This window comes from Stomoxys calcitrans, chromosome 3 (assembly GCF_963082655.1).
Source record: "Stomoxys calcitrans chromosome 3, idStoCalc2.1, whole genome shotgun sequence".
Taxonomy (NCBI): Eukaryota; Metazoa; Arthropoda; class Insecta; order Diptera; family Muscidae; genus Stomoxys; species Stomoxys calcitrans.
In genome coordinates, this window is record NC_081554.1 from 122,433,327 (window position 1) to 122,451,833 (window position 18,507).

Genomic DNA, 18,507 nt, shown 5'->3' on the forward strand with positions numbered 1-18,507 from the left:
CACCGCACATTTTGCATAGCCAACGACGTTGGTATAACATAGCATCGTAATATTTTAGACTTTTCGTAACAAACGTACACTTTTTACAAATTATGTAACATTTTAATAGAAATCTATCATTTCTATAATATTTTATGATAAAATTTTCCTAAAACATTTTTACATTAGAGCTTTCAAATTAATTTGCAGAAAAACTTTTATTCATGGAAAATACGCCAATATGGTGAATTCAACTGTCATAGACTACATAATAAAATCGATTATTTCACTATGAAAATCATCCAAATTTTCACTTTTTTTTACACTTCTTTCAAGAAAACATATCAAGATTCCATACTAAATTTTTATAAAAACCAATTTTCAATAAAAATTGGAAAATTTTTATAATTTAGTTACAATTTTATCATAACATTTTTATAAACTTTCAACTCAAACCCTTATAACTCGGTAACGCTTAAAGATAATTAACTCGGATTTTCTTTAATGATTAGCTGGATATCTCTACTAGAAGAATTGTATAAAAAATAAAAAGAAATTGTTACTATCTCATCGTAAAATGAATAATTCTGTGAAAACTTTTGTAAAAATTTTTATTCGCTTCCACACAACGTTTCGCAAAATTTCGTAGTTGACTACTATGTACTTCTCATAATTTCGATGTACCCAGCCATCACTAGTCTAAAGGTTGAAACCATATTTTCAACCAATCAGCGTACACCAGTAGTGAGTGTATATTTACAAAGTGTTAAAGTGTGTTTAAAAAGAAAAATATAAGTGAAATCATGTCTGACGCCGCCGTTGTTGAAGCCACCGCATCTCCAGTCGCCGCTGTTGAGAAAAAGGCACCTAAGAAAGCCGCTGCCAAGGCAAAGAAACCCTCTGCTGCCCCAAGCCATCCACCAACCCAACAAATGGTCGATGCTGCCATCAAAACATTGAAAGAACGTGGTGGTTCCTCATTGCCTGCCATCAAGAAATACTTGGCCAGCACATACAAAGTTGATGCTGTAAAATTGGCCCCATTCATCAAGAAGTACTTGAAGAGCGCTGTTGCTAGTGGAAAATTGATCCAAACTAAAGGTAAGGGTGCCTCCGGTTCATTCAAATTGTCCCCATCTGCCTCGAAGGAACCTAAAGCAAAGAGCGCTGAAAAGAAGAAGAAGGTCCCAGCCGGTGATAAGAAAAAGAAGGCAGCAGCACCCAAAAAGGCAGCCGGTGAAAAGAAAGCCGCTGCAAAGAAGCCTTCCGCTGCTAAAAAGACCGCCGAGAAGAAGAAGACCGAAAAGGCCAAGGCTAAAACTGCCAAAAAGACAGGTACAGTTAAAGCTAAACCCGCAAAAACAGCCGCCAAAGCATCAGCCACTAAACCAAAGGCACCCAAGGCAAAAACCACCGCTGCCAAGCCCAAAAAGGCTGCCGCAGCAAAGAAGCCAGCTGCCAAGAAGACCGCCGCTAAGAAGTAATTTTTCCATGCAAAATTACTTATCATGTCAAAATGATTATTTTCGATATTCGAAAGCAGTATATCTAACAGCCCTTTTCAGGGCTACAAAAAAATTTTTAAAAAGAGACCAAATTTAACTCAAACAATTTTTTAATTACCTAATAAATACTATGTTAATTTTAAGGGAAAAGCTAATCACAGCCCTTTTCGTAGCTGTAAAACATCTGTTGAAATCTTTTAATACCATTGTTACCTAATATGGGAATACATTACCCTTTAAGGAAATTTAAGTAATCACATGTTAAATGGGATTTTTTCCGCAACTGGATTAACTGTTTCACTTAGGGTCATAAACCAAAGCAATTACTAAGAATTATGAAAATCACTTAATGTTAAAGAAAATCTCATTTAGCATACCTAACCAATAAGAGAGTGGCGTACAATATTCCCTTCAAAAATCGCACTTAGCATACCTATTTCATTCTTTACGAGCATACCTACCCATAGATCTCGCGTACAAACGCATAAGTCCACATATACATCTCTACACCATTTCACGCTAACATACTAGTATACATCCCTAAAAAATTTAGTATCAACACACACGCTCACATATACTCGAACATCAATACAACGTTGCATACCGAGTGTTTGAGCATAAGAGCAATATGTGTTGATCATATTACTGTAGATGTAGATGGTGCTAAGCAAGGAGGGCAATATTAGAGTATGGGTAGTATACATATTTTATTTTAAAAAAGTAATAAGGGCAATGTGAGGGTGAGTGGTAGATATATTTTTTCTTTAAATTTGTAAATATAAATTAATTTTAGTTGAATAACGAATTAAGTCTCTTTTTTAATTTATTTTGTGGCCCTGAAAAGGGCCTTTGATGTTGTAGGGAAAATATTGTACGACGAAATAAGTATGCCATTTACTTGGAGCTGGTGTACTTAGTAACGGCTTTGGTACCTTCACTGACAGCGTGCTTAGCCAACTCACCGGGCAATAATAGACGGACGGCAGTTTGGATTTCCCGACTGGTGATGGTGGAACGCTTGTTGTAGTGAGCCAAACGGGAGGCTTCGGCGGCGATACGTTCAAAGATATCGTTGACGAAACTGTTCATGATGCTCATGGCCTTTGAGGAGATACCAGTATCGGGATGGACTTGCTTCAACACTTTGTAAATGTAGATAGCATAACTCTCCTTACGCTTGGTGCGTCTCTTGGTCTTGTCACCCTTAGTGATGTTCTTTTGGGCTTTGCCGGCCTTCTTTGCTGCTTTACCACTGGCTTTTGGAGGCATTTTCACTTGGTTTTTTTTTTAAGTCACACAAACACTTTTAACACTGTTCACGATTTTGTGTGTTTGATGGCTTACTCGGAATATTTAAACCATTTCATGCACAAGATATTCAGGTAGACGAAAACAGTCGCTATGTTTACGAAAACAACCCTCTAAAATTAGCTACACGTTGGATCCGAAAGTATAAATACTGCAGTTCATGCTGCGAACTAATATCATTTGTGTTTCAGTGCTAAGTGAAGTGAATTAAAAAAAAAAATAACTAAAAATGTCTGGTCGTGGTAAAGGTGGCAAAGTTAAGGGAAAGGCAAAGTCCCGTTCCAACCGTGCTGGTCTTCAATTCCCCGTCGGTCGTATCCATCGTTTGTTGCGCAAAGGCAACTATGCTGAACGTGTTGGTGCCGGAGCTCCAGTTTACTTGGCTGCTGTCATGGAGTATTTGGCCGCTGAAGTTCTTGAATTGGCTGGCAACGCTGCTCGTGACAACAAGAAGACAAGAATTATCCCCCGTCACTTGCAATTGGCTATCCGTAATGACGAAGAATTGAACAAATTGCTGTCCGGTGTCACCATTGCTCAAGGTGGTGTATTGCCAAACATCCAAGCTGTTCTCTTGCCCAAGAAGACCGAAAAGAAGGCTTAAATTATCTACGAGCATCAAAGAAAAAATGTAAATACAGGCCATCGTATAAATCAACAACAATCCGTCCTTTTCAGGACGACAAAAATTTTTTTAAAAGAGAAAAAACTATATCAAACCTTATTTTATCAAGAAAATTTACTTAAAAAATAGTTTTAAATAATAAATAAAATTTTAATTGTAGTTAAATTTAAAAAATATTTTTTGGTCGATTTTTTTTTTCAGTGGATTTGGTAATTTGCTAGCAATTTCGTTATTCGAAATTTCCTTAAACAATCCTGTTTTAGGCGTAAATACAAAAAAATCTGCCATCTATTGTTTATAGGTAAACATTTTCAAATATGTTTACATCTTATCGACTATTGCAGGTCTTTTAATATACATGTCATAATTATCAGTTATCAATTATCATGCATCAACATTTCGCCTATTTGCATACATTAACATAATAAGAATTTAGTTTTATCGACCCTACTCAAGATTATCGGCATTTAATAGGATCAATGTTACCATTAGGGTACTGTAAAAACTATTTATTTTACATTTGAATATCACATGGTAATCATTGTTCATTTTCTGATGCTGAAAAAAATTGGCATATGTAATAACAAAACATCGAAACGAAGTATCTACGATCGTCCCTCTTCGTACATTTGTGACAAAGTTAGCAGCTCCAAGCAAAGGAAACATTTAATGGTAGTATATGCGTGCATTTTGGTATCTGTGTGTATGTATGCTTTTTAGTGTTGTATACCATCGTTTCATCGTATTGTTCTAATGGCGTCGGTTTTAGTTTCGTCATGTATGTATGTATATTATAGAAGCTACATTTTGGCCGACGGCAAATTGAAAAATGGTAATATTTATTTTCAAATAAATTTTATGTATTTTTTTTTAGTAAAAATTTATAACAAGATATATCTCTTTTTAAATATGTTTTGTGGTCCTGAAAAGGACCGATTGTTTTAGTTTTAAAGTTCTTAAAATTTTCTCCAAAATAGCGTCAAGATAATGTTTAACCGCCGAAACCGTACAAAGTGCGGCCTTGTCTCTTCAAAGCGTAGACGACATCCATAGCGGTGACGGTTTTACGCTTAGCGTGTTCAGTGTAGGTGACAGCATCACGAATAACGTTTTCCAAAAACACCTTCAGGACACCACGGGTTTCTTCGTAAATCAATCCAGAGATACGCTTTACACCGCCACGACGAGCCAAACGTCTGATTGCAGGCTTGGTGATACCTTGGATGTTATCACGCAACACTTTACGATGACGTTTAGCGCCACCTTTTCCCAAGCCTTTGCCACCTTTACCACGACCAGTCATTTTTTCACTTTTTAAATTAAATTCACTTCACAAGTTATGCACAAGAACTAATACTTACCATGCTGCGATACCTCATATTTATACAAAATCCGCTCTGAATTTACTACATACACATACGCTTCGATCTATCTTCGGGGTTGTTCGTATACACTTCGTGTGTACAGATACAAATGTTGAAGCATATACGCAGCACACACCCTTATTGGAAACTGTAGCCCGCCAAATTTTTTCTATAAATATCGGGAATCGCTCCGTAAGGCAACTATTACAGTGTTAACAGTGTTTGTGTGCATATCGTGAAGTGAACTAAAAACCTCTAGTGAAAAATGGCTCGTACTAAGCAAACTGCCCGTAAATCTACTGGTGGCAAAGCCCCTCGTAAGCAATTGGCTACCAAAGCTGCTCGTAAGAGCGCACCAGCCACCGGTGGTGTTAAGAAGCCACATCGTTTCCGCCCTGGTACCGTTGCTTTGCGTGAAATCCGTCGCTACCAGAAGAGTACTGAGTTGTTGATCCGCAAATTGCCTTTCCAACGTTTGGTTCGTGAAATTGCCCAAGATTTCAAGACTGACTTGCGTTTCCAGAGCTCTGCTGTCATGGCCTTGCAAGAAGCTAGCGAAGCCTACTTGGTCGGTCTCTTCGAAGATACCAACTTGTGTGCCATCCATGCCAAGCGTGTCACCATCATGCCCAAGGATATCCAATTGGCCAGACGTATTCGTGGAGAACGTGCTTAAATTATTGACATTTTAAAAGCCAACTTTTTTTTACAAAAACAATCGGTCCTTTTCAGGACCACAATATTTTTATAAAAAAGAGAAAAAAATTTATTCAAAACTTACACCTTTTTATTTTTATTAAAATAAATAAATATAGTCTTTTTTTGGGGATGGAAAAATACACTATTTATATTAAAAAAATTTTTTTCTTTTCTATGCGTTTTACTTTTGGTAATATTGGGTTTCAAAACATGGAGCGAAATCAAAAACTTTTTTTTAAAAAAAAATTATTTAATTTACTTTTTATGTTAAACTGAAAATTTTTATTTTCTATTAGCAACAGTATATTTGCTGTTATTCTTTTTGCAAAATTTGATTTTTCGTAGTAGCTACATAACAAGAATGAATGAAGATAAAAACAGGCAGGCCAATACATTCGAGAGAATTTTAACCTTAAATAGATAATTTAGATACATTGAATATAAGTTTTTTCTGTATTTTTTATTATTTTTAAACAAATGATATTTTTTGCTATTCTAAAAACTGTTTTAAAAAGAATAAAATAGTATTTTAATATTTTAAATTATTAAAGGGAAATAGATTTCGTTCGGTATGCAACTGTTCTACATTTGCTTGCTTAGACAAGGGCATTTTTGAATTTGTGTTTAATTTCCAAAAAAAAATTATATATTTTTTTAAATTTGTGATTGCAACAATACATTGTTTAGAATTTACATTTTTAAATTTTTTATTTAGTTTCAAGTCCACTTTATATAGAAAAAAATATTTTATAATAAATGCAATAGAGCTCACCGCACATTTTGCATAGCCAACGACGTTGGTATAACATAGCATCGTAATATTTTAGACTTTTCGTAACAAACGTACACTTTTTACAAATTATGTAACATTTTAATAGAAATCTATCATTTCTATAATATTTTATGATAAAATTTTCCTAAAACATTTTTACATTAGAGCTTTCAAATTAATTTGCAGAAAAACTTTTATTCATGGAAAATACGCCAATATGGTGAATTCAACTGTCATAGACTACATAATAAAATCGATTATTTCACTATGAAAATCATCCAAATTTTCACTTTTTTTTACACTTCTTTCAAGAAAACATATCAAGATTCCATACTAAATTTTTATAAAAACCAATTTTCAATAAAAATTGGAAAATTTTTATAATTTAGTTACAATTTTATCATAACATTTTTATAAACTTTCAACTCAAACCCTTATAACTCGGTAACGCTTAAAGATAATTAACTCGGATTTTCTTTAATGATTAGCTGGATATCTCTACTAGAAGAATTGTATAAAAAATAAAAAGAAATTGTTACTATCTCATCGTAAAATGAATAATTCTGTGAAAACTTTTGTAAAAATTTTTATTCGCTTCCACACAACGTTTCGCAAAATTTCGTAGTTGACTACTATGTACTTCTCATAATTTCGATGTACCCAGCCATCACTAGTCTAAAGGTTGAAACCATATTTTCAACCAATCAGCGTACACCAGTAGTGAGTGTATATTTACAAAGTGTTAAAGTGTGTTTAAAAAGAAAAATATAAGTGAAATCATGTCTGACGCCGCCGTTGTTGAAGCCACCGCATCTCCAGTCGCCGCTGTTGAGAAAAAGGCACCTAAGAAAGCCGCTGCCAAGGCAAAGAAACCCTCTGCTGCCCCAAGCCATCCACCAACCCAACAAATGGTCGATGCTGCCATCAAAACATTGAAAGAACGTGGTGGTTCCTCATTGCCTGCCATCAAGAAATACTTGGCCAGCACATACAAAGTTGATGCTGTAAAATTGGCCCCATTCATCAAGAAGTACTTGAAGAGCGCTGTTGCTAGTGGAAAATTGATCCAAACTAAAGGTAAGGGTGCCTCCGGTTCATTCAAATTGTCCCCATCTGCCTCGAAGGAACCTAAAGCAAAGAGCGCTGAAAAGAAGAAGAAGGTCCCAGCCGGTGATAAGAAAAAGAAGGCAGCAGCACCCAAAAAGGCAGCCGGTGAAAAGAAAGCCGCTGCAAAGAAGCCTTCCGCTGCTAAAAAGACCGCCGAGAAGAAGAAGACCGAAAAGGCCAAGGCTAAAACTGCCAAAAAGACAGGTACAGTTAAAGCTAAACCCGCAAAAACAGCCGCCAAAGCATCAGCCACTAAACCAAAGGCACCCAAGGCAAAAACCACCGCTGCCAAGCCCAAAAAGGCTGCCGCAGCAAAGAAGCCAGCTGCCAAGAAGACCGCCGCTAAGAAGTAATTTTTCCATGCAAAATTACTTATCATGTCAAAATGATTATTTTCGATATTCGAAAGCAGTATATCTAACAGCCCTTTTCAGGGCTACAAAAAAATTTTTAAAAAGAGACCAAATTTAACTCAAACAATTTTTTAATTACCTAATAAATACTATGTTAATTTTAAGGGAAAAGCTAATCACAGCCCTTTTCGTAGCTGTAAAACATCTGTTGAAATCTTTTAATACCATTGTTACCTAATATGGGAATACATTACCCTTTAAGGAAATTTAAGTAATCACATGTTAAATGGGATTTTTTCCGCAACTGGATTAACTGTTTCACTTAGGGTCATAAACCAAAGCAATTACTAAGAATTATGAAAATCACTTAATGTTAAAGAAAATCTCATTTAGCATACCTAACCAATAAGAGAGTGGCGTACAATATTCCCTTCAAAAATCGCACTTAGCATACCTATTTCATTCTTTACGAGCATACCTACCCATAGATCTCGCGTACAAACGCATAAGTCCACATATACATCTCTACACCATTTCACGCTAACATACTAGTATACATCCCTAAAAAATTTAGTATCAACACACACGCTCACATATACTCGAACATCAATACAACGTTGCATACCGAGTGTTTGAGCATAAGAGCAATATGTGTTGATCATATTACTGTAGATGTAGATGGTGCTAAGCAAGGAGGGCAATATTAGAGTATGGGTAGTATACATATTTTATTTTAAAAAAGTAATAAGGGCAATGTGAGGGTGAGTGGTAGATATATTTTTTCTTTAAATTTGTAAATATAAATTAATTTTAGTTGAATAACGAATTAAGTCTCTTTTTTAATTTATTTTGTGGCCCTGAAAAGGGCCTTTGATGTTGTAGGGAAAATATTGTACGACGAAATAAGTATGCCATTTACTTGGAGCTGGTGTACTTAGTAACGGCTTTGGTACCTTCACTGACAGCGTGCTTAGCCAACTCACCGGGCAATAATAGACGGACGGCAGTTTGGATTTCCCGACTGGTGATGGTGGAACGCTTGTTGTAGTGAGCCAAACGGGAGGCTTCGGCGGCGATACGTTCAAAGATATCGTTGACGAAACTGTTCATGATGCTCATGGCCTTTGAGGAGATACCAGTATCGGGATGGACTTGCTTCAACACTTTGTAAATGTAGATAGCATAACTCTCCTTACGCTTGGTGCGTCTCTTGGTCTTGTCACCCTTAGTGATGTTCTTTTGGGCTTTGCCGGCCTTCTTTGCTGCTTTACCACTGGCTTTTGGAGGCATTTTCACTTGGTTTTTTTTTTAAGTCACACAAACACTTTTAACACTGTTCACGATTTTGTGTGTTTGATGGCTTACTCGGAATATTTAAACCATTTCATGCACAAGATATTCAGGTAGACGAAAACAGTCGCTATGTTTACGAAAACAACCCTCTAAAATTAGCTACACGTTGGATCCGAAAGTATAAATACTGCAGTTCATGCTGCGAACTAATATCATTTGTGTTTCAGTGCTAAGTGAAGTGAATTAAAAAAAAAAATAACTAAAAATGTCTGGTCGTGGTAAAGGTGGCAAAGTTAAGGGAAAGGCAAAGTCCCGTTCCAACCGTGCTGGTCTTCAATTCCCCGTCGGTCGTATCCATCGTTTGTTGCGCAAAGGCAACTATGCTGAACGTGTTGGTGCCGGAGCTCCAGTTTACTTGGCTGCTGTCATGGAGTATTTGGCCGCTGAAGTTCTTGAATTGGCTGGCAACGCTGCTCGTGACAACAAGAAGACAAGAATTATCCCCCGTCACTTGCAATTGGCTATCCGTAATGACGAAGAATTGAACAAATTGCTGTCCGGTGTCACCATTGCTCAAGGTGGTGTATTGCCAAACATCCAAGCTGTTCTCTTGCCCAAGAAGACCGAAAAGAAGGCTTAAATTATCTACGAGCATCAAAGAAAAAATGTAAATACAGGCCATCGTATAAATCAACAACAATCCGTCCTTTTCAGGACGACAAAAATTTTTTTAAAAGAGAAAAAACTATATCAAACCTTATTTTATCAAGAAAATTTACTTAAAAAATAGTTTTAAATAATAAATAAAATTTTAATTGTAGTTAAATTTAAAAAATATTTTTTGGTCGATTTTTTTTTTCAGTGGATTTGGTAATTTGCTAGCAATTTCGTTATTCGAAATTTCCTTAAACAATCCTGTTTTAGGCGTAAATACAAAAAAATCTGCCATCTATTGTTTATAGGTAAACATTTTCAAATATGTTTACATCTTATCGACTATTGCAGGTCTTTTAATATACATGTCATAATTATCAGTTATCAATTATCATGCATCAACATTTCGCCTATTTGCATACATTAACATAATAAGAATTTAGTTTTATCGACCCTACTCAAGATTATCGGCATTTAATAGGATCAATGTTACCATTAGGGTACTGTAAAAACTATTTATTTTACATTTGAATATCACATGGTAATCATTGTTCATTTTCTGATGCTGAAAAAAATTGGCATATGTAATAACAAAACATCGAAACGAAGTATCTACGATCGTCCCTCTTCGTACATTTGTGACAAAGTTAGCAGCTCCAAGCAAAGGAAACATTTAATGGTAGTATATGCGTGCATTTTGGTATCTGTGTGTATGTATGCTTTTTAGTGTTGTATACCATCGTTTCATCGTATTGTTCTAATGGCGTCGGTTTTAGTTTCGTCATGTATGTATGTATATTATAGAAGCTACATTTTGGCCGACGGCAAATTGAAAAATGGTAATATTTATTTTCAAATAAATTTTATGTATTTTTTTTTAGTAAAAATTTATAACAAGATATATCTCTTTTTAAATATGTTTTGTGGTCCTGAAAAGGACCGATTGTTTTAGTTTTAAAGTTCTTAAAATTTTCTCCAAAATAGCGTCAAGATAATGTTTAACCGCCGAAACCGTACAAAGTGCGGCCTTGTCTCTTCAAAGCGTAGACGACATCCATAGCGGTGACGGTTTTACGCTTAGCGTGTTCAGTGTAGGTGACAGCATCACGAATAACGTTTTCCAAAAACACCTTCAGGACACCACGGGTTTCTTCGTAAATCAATCCAGAGATACGCTTTACACCGCCACGACGAGCCAAACGTCTGATTGCAGGCTTGGTGATACCTTGGATGTTATCACGCAACACTTTACGATGACGTTTAGCGCCACCTTTTCCCAAGCCTTTGCCACCTTTACCACGACCAGTCATTTTTTCACTTTTTAAATTAAATTCACTTCACAAGTTATGCACAAGAACTAATACTTACCATGCTGCGATACCTCATATTTATACAAAATCCGCTCTGAATTTACTACATACACATACGCTTCGATCTATCTTCGGGGTTGTTCGTATACACTTCGTGTGTACAGATACAAATGTTGAAGCATATACGCAGCACACACCCTTATTGGAAACTGTAGCCCGCCAAATTTTTTCTATAAATATCGGGAATCGCTCCGTAAGGCAACTATTACAGTGTTAACAGTGTTTGTGTGCATATCGTGAAGTGAACTAAAAACCTCTAGTGAAAAATGGCTCGTACTAAGCAAACTGCCCGTAAATCTACTGGTGGCAAAGCCCCTCGTAAGCAATTGGCTACCAAAGCTGCTCGTAAGAGCGCACCAGCCACCGGTGGTGTTAAGAAGCCACATCGTTTCCGCCCTGGTACCGTTGCTTTGCGTGAAATCCGTCGCTACCAGAAGAGTACTGAGTTGTTGATCCGCAAATTGCCTTTCCAACGTTTGGTTCGTGAAATTGCCCAAGATTTCAAGACTGACTTGCGTTTCCAGAGCTCTGCTGTCATGGCCTTGCAAGAAGCTAGCGAAGCCTACTTGGTCGGTCTCTTCGAAGATACCAACTTGTGTGCCATCCATGCCAAGCGTGTCACCATCATGCCCAAGGATATCCAATTGGCCAGACGTATTCGTGGAGAACGTGCTTAAATTATTGACATTTTAAAAGCCAACTTTTTTTTACAAAAACAATCGGTCCTTTTCAGGACCACAATATTTTTATAAAAAAGAGAAAAAAATTTATTCAAAACTTACACCTTTTTATTTTTATTAAAATAAATAAATATAGTCTTTTTTTGGGGATGGAAAAATACACTATTTATATTAAAAAAATTTTTTTCTTTTCTATGCGTTTTACTTTTGGTAATATTGGGTTTCAAAACATGGAGCGAAATCAAAAACTTTTTTTTAAAAAAAAATTATTTAATTTACTTTTTATGTTAAACTGAAAATTTTTATTTTCTATTAGCAACAGTATATTTGCTGTTATTCTTTTTGCAAAATTTGATTTTTCGTAGTAGCTACATAACAAGAATGAATGAAGATAAAAACAGGCAGGCCAATACATTCGAGAGAATTTTAACCTTAAATAGATAATTTAGATACATTGAATATAAATTTTTTCTGTATTTTTTATTATTTTTAAACAAATGATATTTTTTGCTATTCTAAAAACTGTTTTAAAAAGAATAAAATAGTATTTTAATATTTTAAATTATTAAAGGGAAATAGATTTCGTTCGGTATGCAACTGTTCTACATTTGCTTGCTTAGACAAGGGCATTTTTGAATTTGTGTTTAATTTCCAAAAAAAAATTATATATTTTTTTAAATTTGTGATTGCAACAATACATTGTTTAGAATTTACATTTTTAAATTTTTTATTTAGTTTCAAGTCCACTTTATATAGAAAAAAATATTTTATAATAAATGCAATAGAGCTCACCGCACATTTTGCATAGCCAACGACGTTGGTATAACATAGCATCGTAATATTTTAGACTTTTCGTAACAAACGTACACTTTTTACAAATTATGTAACATTTTAATAGAAATCTATCATTTCTATAATATTTTATGATAAAATTTTCCTAAAACATTTTTACATTAGAGCTTTCAAATTAATTTGCAGAAAAACTTTTATTCATGGAAAATACGCCAATATGGTGAATTCAACTGTCATAGACTACATAATAAAATCGATTATTTCACTATGAAAATCATCCAAATTTTCACTTTTTTTTACACTTCTTTCAAGAAAACATATCAAGATTCCATACTAAATTTTTATAAAAACCAATTTTCAATAAAAATTGGAAAATTTTTATAATTTAGTTACAATTTTATCATAACATTTTTATAAACTTTCAACTCAAACCCTTATAACTCGGTAACGCTTAAAGATAATTAACTCGGATTTTCTTTAATGATTAGCTGGATATCTCTACTAGAAGAATTGTATAAAAAATAAAAAGAAATTGTTACTATCTCATCGTAAAATGAATAATTCTGTGAAAACTTTTGTAAAAATTTTTATTCGCTTCCACACAACGTTTCGCAAAATTTCGTAGTTGACTACTATGTACTTCTCATAATTTCGATGTACCCAGCCATCACTAGTCTAAAGGTTGAAACCATATTTTCAACCAATCAGCGTACACCAGTAGTGAGTGTATATTTACAAAGTGTTAAAGTGTGTTTAAAAAGAAAAATATAAGTGAAATCATGTCTGACGCCGCCGTTGTTGAAGCCACCGCATCTCCAGTCGCCGCTGTTGAGAAAAAGGCACCTAAGAAAGCCGCTGCCAAGGCAAAGAAACCCTCTGCTGCCCCAAGCCATCCACCAACCCAACAAATGGTCGATGCTGCCATCAAAACATTGAAAGAACGTGGTGGTTCCTCATTGCCTGCCATCAAGAAATACTTGGCCAGCACATACAAAGTTGATGCTGTAAAATTGGCCCCATTCATCAAGAAGTACTTGAAGAGCGCTGTTGCTAGTGGAAAATTGATCCAAACTAAAGGTAAGGGTGCCTCCGGTTCATTCAAATTGTCCCCATCTGCCTCGAAGGAACCTAAAGCAAAGAGCGCTGAAAAGAAGAAGAAGGTCCCAGCCGGTGATAAGAAAAAGAAGGCAGCAGCACCCAAAAAGGCAGCCGGTGAAAAGAAAGCCGCTGCAAAGAAGCCTTCCGCTGCTAAAAAGACCGCCGAGAAGAAGAAGACCGAAAAGGCCAAGGCTAAAACTGCCAAAAAGACAGGTACAGTTAAAGCTAAACCCGCAAAAACAGCCGCCAAAGCATCAGCCACTAAACCAAAGGCACCCAAGGCAAAAACCACCGCTGCCAAGCCCAAAAAGGCTGCCGCAGCAAAGAAGCCAGCTGCCAAGAAGACCGCCGCTAAGAAGTAATTTTTCCATGCAAAATTACTTATCATGTCAAAATGATTATTTTCGATATTCGAAAGCAGTATATCTAACAGCCCTTTTCAGGGCTACAAAAAAATTTTTAAAAAGAGACCAAATTTAACTCAAACAATTTTTTAATTACCTAATAAATACTATGTTAATTTTAAGGGAAAAGCTAATCACAGCCCTTTTCGTAGCTGTAAAACATCTGTTGAAATCTTTTAATACCATTGTTACCTAATATGGGAATACATTACCCTTTAAGGAAATTTAAGTAATCACATGTTAAATGGGATTTTTTCCGCAACTGGATTAACTGTTTCACTTAGGGTCATAAACCAAAGCAATTACTAAGAATTATGAAAATCACTTAATGTTAAAGAAAATCTCATTTAGCATACCTAACCAATAAGAGAGTGGCGTACAATATTCCCTTCAAAAATCGCACTTAGCATACCTATTTCATTCTTTACGAGCATACCTACCCATAGATCTCGCGTACAAACGCATAAGTCCACATATACATCTCTACACCATTTCACGCTAACATACTAGTATACATCCCTAAAAAATTTAGTATCAACACACACGCTCACATATACTCGAACATCAATACAACGTTGCATACCGAGTGTTTGAGCATAAGAGCAATATGTGTTGATCATATTACTGTAGATGTAGATGGTGCTAAGCAAGGAGGGCAATATTAGAGTATGGGTAGTATACATATTTTATTTTAAAAAAGTAATAAGGGCAATGTGAGGGTGAGTGGTAGATATATTTTTTCTTTAAATTTGTAAATATAAATTAATTTTAGTTGAATAACGAATTAAGTCTCTTTTTTAATTTATTTTGTGGCCCTGAAAAGGGCCTTTGATGTTGTAGGGAAAATATTGTACGACGAAATAAGTATGCCATTTACTTGGAGCTGGTGTACTTAGTAACGGCTTTGGTACCTTCACTGACAGCGTGCTTAGCCAACTCACCGGGCAATAATAGACGGACGGCAGTTTGGATTTCCCGACTGGTGATGGTGGAACGCTTGTTGTAGTGAGCCAAACGGGAGGCTTCGGCGGCGATACGTTCAAAGATATCGTTGACGAAACTGTTCATGATGCTCATGGCCTTTGAGGAGATACCAGTATCGGGATGGACTTGCTTCAACACTTTGTAAATGTAGATAGCATAACTCTCCTTACGCTTGGTGCGTCTCTTGGTCTTGTCACCCTTAGTGATGTTCTTTTGGGCTTTGCCGGCCTTCTTTGCTGCTTTACCACTGGCTTTTGGAGGCATTTTCACTTGGTTTTTTTTTTAAGTCACACAAACACTTTTAACACTGTTCACGATTTTGTGTGTTTGATGGCGTTTCATATAGCCGTTTATTTTTTCCAAAATTCAAATTCATTTACAGAGATTTTGCTAATATCTAATTGAATCTATAAATTTTACAAAGTACTTAAAAAATTCCCTCGTACGACAACTTCAAGTTATTATGCGGTAGCCGGCTCTTGACCGTGACTACAAATTCCGTCAAAAATCAAAATCAAAATTAACCTCGAGTTACAAAAAGAAATATTTCATAGAACCAAAAATAGGGGTATGATACTTAAATCTAAATCTTAAACCTAAATAACTATATACGGAAAGAATAAATATAATCTTAATTCTAGAGTAATTCTAAATAACTATTTACAATATGTACAAGGCATGGATCACTGAGTTGTGTCGTACACTGTGTCCTGAAAATCAAAACTATTATGTCTTCTATGGTAAAATAGAAGGACTTCACCATCATATAAGAGGTTTTCCTCATTCAGTCTAGGCAGTGCAGCTGGTGAAAAGTACGTTCTGTTTAGAAGTGCATTCCTGTCATCATTGGAGGAGAAATGGTCAGACACCATCCCATTGCCCACATCGCCGCATCGTCCCAGAAATTCAATGGCGCCCCGCACCATCCATACGTCGATACGGGGAGTCCCCGCTCCATCATATATCGCCCTACACGAAGGGCGACTAACCGAACCATCCCTCCTAACTATCGTCCGCAGCCCCAAGCACGAGCGCAAAGCCCGCCTCTCCCAAGCCCTGACCCTCTCCATCCGCGCCGAAGATATGCCGAACCATATCGGAAAGGCATATGAAACCACCGGTCTGATCACTTGACGATAAATCAAGAGCTTCACGGCCGACGATAGACCCCTCCTCATCCGAAACAGGCGGTGATAGCCGAAATAGACCCTCCTCGCCCTGTCCAGCGCGTAATCAACATGATTACGGAATTCCAGTCTGGAGTCAAAAACGACCCCCAGATACTTAATCGTGCCAGTAATTGCCACGTCATCAACCCCGATGCGGACCACGGGAACGTATCGTCGAAAATTAGGATAAGTGGTGCCAGTCCTGCCCCTAAAAACCATAGCGGAGCATTTCGCCGGGTTTAGCCTAAGCCTCCATCTAGTGAAATAACCACACAACTCACCCAAAAACATGTTAACATTCCTGTTAACAATAGAAGCCCTGGGGCCAGAGAAGGCCAACATGACGTCATCCGCGTACGCCAGCAGCATGCCACCTGAAGGAGGGGTTGGAATGTCATGGACAAACAAATTGTACAACATCGGCCCGAGGATGGAGCCTTGGGGGACGCCAGATCGAACTGGCCGATCTGAAGAAGATTGCTCACCTACCCTTACACAAAAACTCCGACCGTGGAGAAAGCTTGCGACCACCCTACATACCTGTCTGCCAAATCCAAGGCCCCTAAGCTTAAAAAGCAGGCCGTCGTGCCAAACGGAATCAAAGGCCTTGGAAATGTCAAGGCCTACCGCAATCGTCCCGTACTTCCTATCAAATCCCCTAGCCACGTAGCTTGTGAAAACGCCTAAAGCGTGTGTGGTGGAATGGTCCGGCCTGAAACCAAACTGACCATCCGGCAGAATACCTCTGTCTTCAACGACCCTGGCAATCCTCCTCAAAATGAACGACTCAAAGAGTCTCCCAAACGTCGACAAAAGAGAAACAGGCCTATAGCCAGAGCGATCTCGCCGATCAGATCCCGGTTTCGGTATCGGAACAACTACAGCGGTCTTCCAGGCGGGAGGAAAATACCCCAAATTCAGGCAGTGGTTAAACAAGACGCACAGAAAAGTGAAAATCACATTGCCGGCTCTCTTGAGCGCAATATCCGGGACTCCATCAACACCGGAGGACCTCTTGGACGACCAAGAGGAAAGGGCCGAACCAATGCAAGATGGTTTTACAAAAAGACCATCTTCCCACAAGGACCTATCGGCCACAGCAGTGCCGTTAGCAGGGAACGAACCAGAAAATTCAACCAGGGGAGACGCATCAACAAGATCATCTGCAACCTCATGGACCTGTCTTTCGAACTCGCCGTCAGACGGGGGAAAGCCCGTCACCAAATCGACTTGAACATGGTCCGCAAGAGCCTCCGCCTTGGAAAGGTCATCAGTCAATACACTCCCGTCAGAGGACGTCAGGTCTCCAATAGGTTCCCTATTGGATAGACCCGCGGCCCTCTTGACCTGAGAGTATGATCGACCATCGATCCTAATACGTCCAAGTCGGCGGCTCATGCGGTCCCGTTCGAAGGAGTCAATGGACTCGCGAATCACCCTAGACAGGTGTCTGATGTCAGTGCGCAAAAGCCCGCGGCGCTCTGGATCAGCCGATCCGCGCAGCGCCCGACATAGGGCCCTACGCTCATAAATGAGCCTGAGAATCCAGCCCGGTAAGAACATCCTTGTCCTCTCCACGGGAACCCTAGGGACCGAAGCCTCGATCGCGGAGCGAAATACCATTCCAAGTCCCTCAACACAATCATCAATCTCCTGTGTAGTCACGTTCCTGTCTACCGGAAGAGAAATAGGCGACAGCCCCTCACCCAGACGAGCCCTGTAGCGACGGACATGCATCCTGCCAAAATCGAGAAAAGTTCTGGGATTCCTTATCTCAAGTCGCCCTATACCTAGAGTCACCTGGATCGCCCTATGATCTGACTCGAAATCAAATGCTCTCGACAATCCCCCATCGCCCGTGAGTGGAACACCAGGAGTCAACAAAAAGAAGTCTATGTAAGTCCCCCCGGATGCATTCGGTCTCGTCGGTCTATCGCACCGGCACGTCGCGAAATCAGGGTAGTCAAGTAAAAACCTGGCCAGCCGCCTTCCCCTGGGGTCCACCTCCGTGCCACCCCAGGACGGGTGTTTAGCATTGAGGTCTGCTCCAACCACAACCTCGCCAGACTCGTGCAGCTCCATAATCGACTCCAAATCCGATGGCATCAGGGGATCACCAGGACGAAGATAAAGCGAAACAAAGGCAACCGAACCGCCATCCCTCGTAAAAACCCTCGCAGCGCAGGACTCTATGCCTCCTGTCCGAATATGTATCCTCTCACTGCGAAAAGAACTCCGCACAAGTACCGCAGTGCCACCGCCGCGTGACTGTCTATCCTGTCTGAAAACATCATATCCCTCCAATTCAAAGCGGTGCCTACTGGAAAGCTTATGTTCCGCCAACAAAATCA

At 38.1% G+C, this 18,507-nt stretch overlaps 8 protein-coding genes across 8 annotated transcripts; 6 read left to right on the plus strand and 2 right to left on the minus strand.

Annotated features, from left to right (window-relative positions):
• The first annotated feature begins 782 nt into the window (after nt 1-782).
• On the plus strand, nt 783-1,463 carry LOC131996296 (histone H1-like). Its single transcript, XM_059365858.1, has one exon. The coding sequence runs from the start codon at nt 783-785 to the stop codon at nt 1,461-1,463; it is 681 nt and encodes a 226-aa protein (XP_059221841.1).
• Nucleotides 1,464-3,021: 1,558 nt separating this feature from the next.
• LOC131996299 (histone H2A) lies at nt 3,022-3,415 on the plus strand. The gene has a single exon (XM_059365861.1). The coding sequence runs from the start codon at nt 3,022-3,024 to the stop codon at nt 3,394-3,396; it is 375 nt and encodes a 124-aa protein (XP_059221844.1). The 3' UTR covers nt 3,397-3,415.
• A 1,625-nt stretch (nt 3,416-5,040) lies between these two features.
• LOC131996301 (histone H3) lies at nt 5,041-5,457 on the plus strand. The gene has a single exon (XM_059365863.1). The coding sequence runs from the start codon at nt 5,047-5,049 to the stop codon at nt 5,455-5,457; it is 411 nt and encodes a 136-aa protein (XP_059221846.1). The 5' UTR covers nt 5,041-5,046.
• Nucleotides 5,458-7,031: 1,574 nt separating this feature from the next.
• LOC131995524 (histone H1-like) lies at nt 7,032-7,712 on the plus strand. The gene has a single exon (XM_059364212.1). It carries the CDS (start codon nt 7,032-7,034, stop codon nt 7,710-7,712), a length of 681 nt encoding a protein of 226 aa, XP_059220195.1.
• Nucleotides 7,713-8,627: 915 nt separating this feature from the next.
• On the minus strand, nt 8,628-9,002 carry LOC131996381 (histone H2B.1/H2B.2). The gene has a single exon (XM_059366015.1). It carries the CDS (start codon nt 9,000-9,002, stop codon nt 8,628-8,630), a length of 375 nt encoding a protein of 124 aa, XP_059221998.1.
• Nucleotides 9,003-11,289: 2,287 nt separating this feature from the next.
• LOC131996383 (histone H3) lies at nt 11,290-11,706 on the plus strand. Its single transcript, XM_059366017.1, has one exon. It carries the CDS (start codon nt 11,296-11,298, stop codon nt 11,704-11,706), a length of 411 nt encoding a protein of 136 aa, XP_059222000.1. The 5' UTR covers nt 11,290-11,295.
• Nucleotides 11,707-13,280: 1,574 nt separating this feature from the next.
• Nucleotides 13,281-13,961, plus strand: LOC131996380 (histone H1-like). The gene has a single exon (XM_059366014.1). It carries the CDS (start codon nt 13,281-13,283, stop codon nt 13,959-13,961), a length of 681 nt encoding a protein of 226 aa, XP_059221997.1.
• A 915-nt stretch (nt 13,962-14,876) lies between these two features.
• Nucleotides 14,877-15,251, minus strand: LOC131996382 (histone H2B.1/H2B.2). The gene has a single exon (XM_059366016.1). The coding sequence runs from the start codon at nt 15,249-15,251 to the stop codon at nt 14,877-14,879; it is 375 nt and encodes a 124-aa protein (XP_059221999.1).
• Between the last annotated feature and the right edge of the window lie 3,256 nt (nt 15,252-18,507).

Bases quoted from the DNA above. Each gene is read 5' to 3' on its own strand.
- LOC131996296 (XM_059365858.1), top strand. From the start codon at position 783: ATGTCTGACGCCGCCGTTGTTGAAGCCACCGCATCTCCAGTCGCCGCT.
- LOC131996299 (XM_059365861.1), top strand. From the start codon at position 3,022: ATGTCTGGTCGTGGTAAAGGTGGCAAAGTTAAGGGAAAGGCAAAGTCC.
- LOC131996301 (XM_059365863.1), top strand. From the start codon at position 5,047: ATGGCTCGTACTAAGCAAACTGCCCGTAAATCTACTGGTGGCAAAGCC.
- LOC131995524 (XM_059364212.1), top strand. From the start codon at position 7,032: ATGTCTGACGCCGCCGTTGTTGAAGCCACCGCATCTCCAGTCGCCGCT.
- LOC131996381 (XM_059366015.1), bottom strand. From the start codon at position 9,002: ATGCCTCCAAAAGCCAGTGGTAAAGCAGCAAAGAAGGCCGGCAAAGCC.
- LOC131996383 (XM_059366017.1), top strand. From the start codon at position 11,296: ATGGCTCGTACTAAGCAAACTGCCCGTAAATCTACTGGTGGCAAAGCC.
- LOC131996380 (XM_059366014.1), top strand. From the start codon at position 13,281: ATGTCTGACGCCGCCGTTGTTGAAGCCACCGCATCTCCAGTCGCCGCT.
- LOC131996382 (XM_059366016.1), bottom strand. From the start codon at position 15,251: ATGCCTCCAAAAGCCAGTGGTAAAGCAGCAAAGAAGGCCGGCAAAGCC.